The sequence below is a fragment of the Lolium rigidum genome, chromosome 7 (genome assembly GCF_022539505.1).
Source record: "Lolium rigidum isolate FL_2022 chromosome 7, APGP_CSIRO_Lrig_0.1, whole genome shotgun sequence".
Lineage (NCBI taxonomy): Eukaryota > Viridiplantae > Streptophyta > Magnoliopsida > Poales > Poaceae > Lolium > Lolium rigidum.
Genome location: NC_061514.1, coordinates 121,389,019 through 121,397,630, shown reverse-complemented (window position 1 = coordinate 121,397,630; position 8,612 = coordinate 121,389,019). Strand labels below are relative to the sequence as shown.

General features: G+C 45.3%; 1 protein-coding gene across 1 annotated transcript; it reads left to right on the top strand.

The window, feature by feature from the left end:
• Positions 1–1,967: 1,967 nt before the first annotated feature.
• On the top strand, positions 1,968–8,175 carry LOC124679526 (LRR receptor kinase SERK2-like). The gene is made up of 11 exons (XM_047215261.1): positions 1,968–2,127; positions 3,377–3,509; positions 3,621–3,692; positions 4,546–4,689; positions 5,078–5,149; positions 5,267–5,338; positions 5,413–5,525; positions 5,653–5,784; positions 5,887–6,228; positions 6,684–7,078; positions 7,548–8,175. Exons 1-11 carry the CDS (start codon positions 2,022–2,024, stop codon positions 7,857–7,859), a joined length of 1,893 nt encoding a protein of 630 aa, XP_047071217.1. The 5' UTR covers positions 1,968–2,021; the 3' UTR covers positions 7,860–8,175.
• Positions 8,176–8,612: the final 437 nt, after the last annotated feature.

Sequence of the window (8,612 nt, the reverse complement as noted above, 5' to 3'; positions counted from 1 at the left end):
TTTCGGTGAGGGGAGCAGTGGTGATGAGCGTCGAGGAGGCGACCAAAAAAAAGAAGGCCAACACACGCATTTACGGTGCTGGGAAGCTTTGTCGTCGCTGTGTGGAGTGAGAGCGCAACGTCCCCTCTTGTCGCCTTTTGCCCTCCTAGGTAATCGGCGTGTTCACTGAAGAAGCTGAATGAACTCTCAACATGGTCATTAAAAAAGCCTACGGGCCGTTCTCTCTCGCTGTCAGGATGACCTCACTATCCAACATGGCGAGGAGTGCTTAACTCACTTCGTAGGGGCCGGTGTGGGAGTGACTCTTCAGCTGGGCTTGGAAAACAGCTGGTTACTTATGGGGCACCTTGGTTCGATGAAAAAGGCGCCTCGATCCCAAATAGATGTACGAAATTCGCTATTAAAACCGCCGGTGAAGATGAGATGTCCTTGGCGACTACTGTATAAATATGAGTGAAAACCACCTATACGTTGCTGTAGACCATCGCATCAAGCATGACTTTCCAGCACCAATGTCATTCTCGCATGGCTACACGAGGAGCTTACTTTTCTGAATCTTATTTAGGCGTTGTTTTTATGGTAATTATAGAAGATGGGGTGCTCTACCTTCACTCAATTTATTTAGATATTCGTAAAAGCCTTAACCCCAATTCAGAAGGTGGAAACAGTGCATCAGGCATTAGGAAAAATATATTAAAAAAATAAATATAATTGAGGATTAAACTAACCTACTAAAACAAAAGAAAAGCGTATACTTTTAATTGGCCATGTGAATTTCCTTTTCCCAAAGAGTGGCTGATATTTGCAGGCTGGTAGTCAAGTCAACCCTCCGGACCCCCCCCCCCCTCCTGTCAAAAAAAAAAAAAAAAAAACCCTCCGGACCCCCACTCCACCACAACTCTACAGCCCGTCTACACCACGCGCCTAGACGGGTAGACCGTAGACCAGCCCGGTCCACAACTTTGACCGGAGAAAAAACGGTACCCGGCCTGGCCCGCCACAGACGTCGAGAGGCAGAGAAAAAACCGCCCTCTCGCAGGATCGCGTGCGCTCATTCCCCGATCAGCGCGCACCGTCCCACGGCCACACCCCCTTGCGTGACGGCTTCCTACTGGCCAAGACAGGCCACACAGAGTGACACAGGCGCAGAGGATCCCGCGTTCCCGCTCCCGCTCACGAGCGGAAAATTCTGACCGCGTCGTGTAGCCGGCGGCAGTGGCGGAGCGGTGGCTACCGGTGGCGCACTGGCGCTGCGTGGACGCGCCGTACTGCTCCGAGGCCGCTCGCTACTTTTGCCTTTGTTTTCGCCGCGAATTGCTGCGCGCGCCACCTCCTTTTTACCGGACGATCATGCGGTACTAGGTTGTTAATTTGGTCTTGTCTCTGCTGAGATCCGTACGCAAACGTTCACGTGATTGATGTGGTGGAGAGCCCGCCATGATTGATCTGCCGTGTCGAGTTTATTCGTCTGGGGATGGGCCGGCGGGCGTACGAGGACCGCGTCCAGGGAAAATCCCGAGCGCCCGCATCACGCCGCCGTCAGCGCGTCAGACTATCCATCCCGGCCGCTACACTCCGATTCCCCACTACCCTCGCTGGAGAACCAAACCGACCTTTACCAGACCTTGTTTCCGTCCCCGACGCATGGGTCCCGCTCATTTTCTGCCCCACCTGCCAGTGATATGTGTGGACTCAGAGCCTCGTGACTCGGCCTTCCGCGAAACACGTCGCCTGTACCCACGGAACATTTTAGGTCCCAACACACAGACACAGTCACGCACTGCCAGAGACCAGCAGCACAAATTTTTAAAAAAATCCCCAGCTGAAAGACACCGGTAAAAAACTGAGTCGCCTCCTCCGTCAGACAAGAGCAAGGGGAGGTTACGGCCGAGCGGCGGCGGCGCAACACGGGAGGTGACCAGGCGCCGTCGTAGCGACCTCGCAAGGGCACCGGAGGCGGGGGGTGGCCGTATGCCAAGGCTCTGAGACGGCCCAACCTGTGTCAGCCTTCCGATTTATCCATGGCTACGTCGCCGGAGATGCTGCGGAGGAGGCTGTGGACGGTGGCGACGGCGGCGGTATTGTCACTGCTGCTGGGCGCCAGCCGGGTCGCCGCAAACACGGAGGGTGAGCCGCTTCATCGAATTCTTGTTTATTGCTACGCAATTTCCGCCCTACTCTCCGGGCGCCAACTGCCGGCTGACGAATTATTCTATCTACGGGTGAGCCTGCGAGCATATGTTTGGGGGGAAGGGGTAAAAATCTGTAGTATTGTTTCCCTAGTGTCCGCCCATGGGCACGAACCGAATCTATTCACGGGGTATGGAAGGTCTAGTTATCCCCACTTCCCAGCTTTGTTTTTTCATTATGTGGATTCATTCGTCATTATGTGTCCCAGATGTCCTGTTACGAATTTCTTCCTTGTTCCGATTCTTCTCGATGGTCAGTAAGTTTGGTCTAGCCGCACTGAGATGGGTTTACTAATTTCTGGAATAAGTTCGGCCTGCTCTGCAGCTGGATTGAATTCAGCAAAAAAATGGGATTACCTTCCAAGCAATTATTTGCTTTATGCTTGTTTTGTTCCAACAAGGTCGTGTAATTCTGTCTTGAAAAATACTGTACATCTTTTCCTTCTTAGCTACTATTGCCAAGTAGGTAGTTTGTCATATGCTTAAATTTGTCTTCAAGGTATATATGAATTAGCCTCCACAGGAATATTTCCATTGTAGAGACCACCAATTCATATAGTATTTCTCTGTATTTCAACCTCCAATAATGGGAACTTGGCATTTTTTCTGATTACATAGCAGTAGTAGATTTGCATATCATTTAGCCTTTATTGAACTAAATAATAGAATTTCTATACTCTGTTTGTCTGAATGAGAAACTTGTAATCTTATGGTAGTGATTTTCGTGGGGATCTCTTTTCGTGGCCGCAATAATATGTCTTGATTTTAGTTTTGTTACTGTCCTGGCTCCTGTAGAAAAAGGGGTCTGGGGCAAGATGATCTAAAATAAATCTTGTGAAACAAACATTAATTACTATGTTGTTAGTACTTATTTGTACTGATATTGATTAGTAGCTAATGCTACATTTTGCATAGCTTTTTGGAGAAAAGGGGAGTTCAATATTGTAAGAAATCACAGTACCTAATATTCGTGGCGCCATCAATCAATCTTGTGATTATCACTCTCCTATCTTAATATATCGACACACAGATCTCATGCGTTGTCCTCGAAAAAAGCAGTACTATATCCATGTGCGTAATGTGGTGGACAAGTAACTTTCTGCACATAAGTATGTGTATATTCTCTTAAATGAGTCGGCATGTATATTGTTGCCAATACCTGATCATTATGGTACTTCCAATGGTAGGTGATGCTCTGTACAGTCTGCGTCAAAGCCTTAAAGATGCTAACAGTGTGCTGCAGAGTTGGGATCCCACTCTGGTTAATCCGTGCACATGGTTCCATGTTACTTGTAATCCTGATAACAGTGTCATCAGAGTGTAAGTTTTCGACATAATCTCTATAATTTAAAGTTGCTAGAAGTTGACAAATGTGATCCTTTGTCTCGACTGTGATCCTTTGTCTCAACTGCATATTATTTCTTGTTGCAGTGATCTTGGAAACGCACAACTATCTGGTGCATTGGTGTCCCAACTTGGGCAGCTGAAGAATCTTCAATATTTGTACGTTTAAAGCTCCAGCCTTCTAATAATCATTTTTATAGTTATACCGTAGGTGCATATGTTTATGCTTCCATATGCTGAGAACCAACCGCTGGCTTGGTGGTGATCTCTTCCACCTGGGTTCAAATAGCGTTCAGACTAAACGGGGTGCTATCCTCGTTAAAAACTCGCTAGCGAGGTCTCATCTACCTAACAATGTATTACCAAGTGAGGGATTATCCCCTTTGGTCAACGCTTTTTTTGTTTCCATATGCTACCGCGTGAAAGCCTGGTGGTCTGGACTTTCGTAATATACATACATGACATTGGCTTGTAGAAGTTAGCTGTGGTGTGTACTGACAACATGGCATGACATTTGAAACCACTTTGATTTTCAGTAAAATGAATCAATATGTTTGGGAAACTGTACTATTTAGGATATTTGGAGTGGTTAGGCACACTTGCCCATTCTACAGATTTAGGATAGTGATGTTTGGAGGTTTTTGTCCTCTCCTTTTGTTATTACCCCCACATTTCATTCACAGCCATCCTACAAAAAACACTATAATTAAAACTTGTAGAAAACTATAAGAAAAACACTATACATCGTGTCACTTTCATGGGTTTGTATAACCTTTGAGTCTACAGAAGTTTTATTGGATTTGCTTGTCTTATTAAACAATAAGCTGTTCTTGTAATTTTCTTCTTTCATATAACTTTATCCACTTAAGCCTCTTATTACAATGAATGAAAATGTATACTTTTCTCATTATTTTGTTGCCTTCCATTATTTATGGTACCTTTGTATACAAGTTTGGCGCTCTCATTCTGTATACCTGAAACTTTTGGCGAAATTTCACTGTTATGTGAACAGGGAGCTGTATAGCAACAACATAAGTGGGACAATACCTCCCGAACTTGGGAACTTGACAAACCTGGTCAGTTTGGATCTGTACCTGAACAACTTCAGTGGCGTTATTCCAGACACCTTGGGGCAACTCTTGAAGTTGCGGTTCCTGTAAGAATACTCCTTCTATGATGTACATAATAGTAAATTGTCTATGTCCTCTCCTTTTGTTATTACCCCCACATTTCATTCACAGCCATCCTACAAAAACACCATAATTAAAACTTGTAAAAAACTATAAGAAAAACACTATACATCGTGTCACTTTCATGGGTTTGTATAACCTTTGAGTCTACAGGAGTCTTGCATGTCTTATTAAACAATAAGCTGTTCTTGTAATTTTCTTCTTTCATATAACTTTATCCACTTAAGCCTCTTATTAGAATGAAGGGTAAATCCACTGTTTAGGTCCTTTTTCTGTGACTTGGTGCTTTATTTCTAGGCCCACTAGTAGAAATGATTCTAACTTCTTTCTTTGAATGCCTACTTGCAACGATAGGCGCCTTAACAACAACAGTCTTTCTAGTCGAATTCCACAATCCTTGGCCAACATTTCCACCCTCCAAGTTCTGTAAGTACCCTGTTCTAGTATTCATATCAGTATATGTACCTTATGGATATTGTTATCGAAATGGTATCATACATGCAAACCTGCACATGATAATACATGTGTGCGACAAACTTGCAGGGATCTCTCAAACAATAATCTCTCTGGAGAGGTTCCATCAACTGGTTCATTTCAACAATTTACTCCTATCAGGTATTATTTCTGGATGAACATTCGGGTCCTTACTGCAACTTGCCAGGATGATAAACTTCAACTTATTTTCACAGTTTTGGTAATAATCCAAATCTTTGTGGTCCTGGTACTTTAAAACCGTGTCCTGGGGCTCCTCCTTTTTCTCCACCGCCTCCATTCAACCCTCCAACACCACCTGCGTCACGAGGTGTGTTTCTTTAACTATATTTTCTGTCGCATTACAGTGATTCTTCTTGAAGTAGTAAATCACTGAAACTGTTAATGGTCTAGATGGTATTTGACATGTTCTTGCTGGACTAATGCCACTCCATTAGGTGGTGACTCCAAAACCGGGGCAATTGCTGGAGGTGTTGCTGCAGGCGCTGCATTGGTATTTGCGGTTCCTGCAATTGGATTTGCATTGTGGCGGCGCCGTAAACCTGAAGAGCATTTCTTTGATGTCCCTGGTGAGGATTCTTAAAATTACATTGCTCTTGTTCAAATTATCAATTCATTTATCTGTACCCTTCTTTATATTTTTTTTGAGGGTTTCTCTTCTTTATATTCAGCTGAGGAGGATCCAGAAGTGCACCTTGGCCAGCTTAAGAGGTTCTCACTCAGGGAGCTTCAAGTTGCCAGCGATAACTTCAGCAATAAGAACATTCTAGGAAGAGGTGGCTTTGGGAAGGTGTACAAGGGGCGACTGACAGATGGTACATTGGTAGCAGTAAAAAGACTAAAAGAAGAACGTACTCCTGGTGGTGAACTCCAATTCCAAACGGAAGTTGAAATGATTAGCATGGCAGTGCATAGAAACCTGCTTCGACTCCGTGGTTTCTGCATGACACCTACAGAGCGGCTGCTAGTCTATCCATACATGGCTAATGGCAGTGTTGCATCACGTTTGCGAGGTACCCTATTCTTCTATACTTATTTCTTTGGGACTTTTTCCGCGTTTGTTTGCCTTTATTTCCGAGAAAACTGCCAGGTCTCCCGATAGAGTATTTATCAAAGAGTAAGGAGAGTTCTGTACATAATAGACAAAGGGAATAGAGACCCTAGGGAAGGGTACTAGGGTGCTAGACTATGTAGCCATGGCTGAACTGAGACCTAGTTTTTTTACTTGACGAATAATTTCACGTGGCTTTTACTGTAATTGAATAAACTGGAGTACTATAATCCAGTTCTTATTTACGGAATTATGGTACTCCCTCCGGTTTAAAATAATTGCTGGATGTATCTACAGTTCTACACACTAAAACTTGTCTAGGTACATCCATTTCTGGGCAATTATTTTGAACCGGAGGGAGTACCTCTAGTACATGTTTGGTCATTTCAGCTTTGACTTATGGTGCTTGTTTCTTAGAGCGCCAGCCAAACGAGCCGCCTCTCGAGTGGGAAAAGAGAAAGGGGATTGCGCTGGGATCAGCCAGAGGACTCTCCTATTTGCATGACCACTGTGATCCCAAGATCATCCACCGCGATGTCAAAGCCGCAAACATTCTCTTGGATGAAGACTTCGAGGCAGTCGTGGGTGACTTTGGGCTGGCCAAGCTTATGGATTACAAGGACACTCATGTAACTACAGCTGTGCGGGGAACAATCGGGCACATTGCCCCCGAGTATCTGTCCACCGGAAAGTCCTCCGAGAAGACGGATGTCTTCGGTTACGGGATTATGCTTCTGGAGCTCATTACCGGACAGAGGGCATTTGACCTTGCTCGTCTCGCAAATGACGATGATGTCATGCTGCTTGACTGGGTAAGTTCTGCTCCATCATTGAGTAGCAAAAAACTCATATTTTGTTTGCCTCATGCATCTTAGCTGTCTTTCAGCATGCGTCTTAGCTGTCTGCCTTTCTAGTGTAAGAGCTAGAACAAATATTATTGATCTCTTCTGAATCAATGTCCTATAGCATGATCAGTGACAAAACAAACTGTCACTTCACCCTACATGTGCCATCTATCATTGATACAACTGATAATTTTGTTTCCCTAATGCATTTTATCTGTGTTTCAGCATGCATCTTAGCTGTCTGCCACTTCTAGTGTAAGAGCTAGAGCAAATATTATCGATCTATGTTGGTTCAATGTCCTATAGCATGATCAGTAACCAAACAAAACTGACACTTCATCCTCCATGTGCCATCTATCATGGAGAGCCTACACTACACTAGACGAAACCGAAACCTAATGCCAAGAAACTGCCGGTTGTGTGTGCGTGGCTGCAGGTGAAAGGGCTGTTGAAAGAGAAGAAAATCGATCTGCTGGTGGACCCGGACCTGCAAGGCGTGTACACGGAGCAGGAGGTGGAGGAGCTGATCCAGGTGGCGCTGCTGTGCACGCAGGGGTCCCCGATGGAGCGGCCGAAGATGTCTGAGGTGGTGAGGATGCTGGAGGGCGACGGGCTGGCGGAGCGGTGGGAGGAGTGGCAGAAGGTGGAGGTGGTCCGGCAGGAGGCGGAGCTGGCACCGCGGCACAACGACTGGATCGTCGACTCGACCTACAACCTCCGGGCGGTGGAGCTGTCAGGCCCGAGGTAACGGGAAAGAAATAGACAAGCTTTGGCGCCCTGGCAGCGGGAAATTCTCTATTTTCTGTATATGGCTAACACATTCTGCTAGTGTTAAATTTGAAGATGGAAAAATGGGTTATATATATCCTGGCACCTCCTTTGGGTCAGTAGTTGTACTAGGTAGTTGCATTTCGATGTTAGTAAGGTATATATAGCGGGGGCAAAGTTGAAACACATTGTTTGTGGCGGCTCTTGATTACGCTGAGTGAGCCTATGCCTAGCATATATTGTACGTTCACTCGGTTGAGATATTGCTAGATATGCCAGGCAATATTTTCTTCGGATATGCTGTATCGTAAGACTGACAAACTGGGACACTCGCACGGCACACTGGATCGTGCATACTAGAATACTGTAGTAACTGAGCACAGTGTACCACTGTCATCACATTACACTAATTTCGCTAGCATGGTTGACGTTATCACTTGGTTAGACACGCGCCTGACGCGTGTTTCTTTCCTTCCAAAGTACCCATGACACCAACATTGCAAATGAAGCATTGGCTTTCCTCGATTCTTCCTTTTTTGTGGATGGCTTGAACCCAAGTACCAATCTTTGGCGGTAGCAATGGCATGCCAATCTTTTGGCTCGACATCATGAAGATGAAGGAAGGCCAAGCCAAGCCTTCAAAGTACCCCAATTTCTTGAACTTGGTTGCAGAACTTGCGTAAGCCACACTTTTGCCATCCTTTTCCGCAAGCCTATTTGCTGTCCACACTTG

Excerpts from the sequence above, each read along its gene's own strand:
- LOC124679526 (XM_047215261.1), top strand. The coding sequence starts at position 2,022 with ATGGCTACGTCGCCGGAGATGCTGCGGAGGAGGCTGTGGACGGTGGCG. Across the intron at positions 3,510-3,620 it reads GATAACAGTGTCATCAGAGT|TGATCTTGGAAACGCACAAC; the intron begins GTAAGTTTTCGA and ends TTCTTGTTGCAG. Across the intron at positions 5,526-5,652 it reads AACACCACCTGCGTCACGAG|GTGGTGACTCCAAAACCGGG; the intron begins GTGTGTTTCTTT and ends CCACTCCATTAG.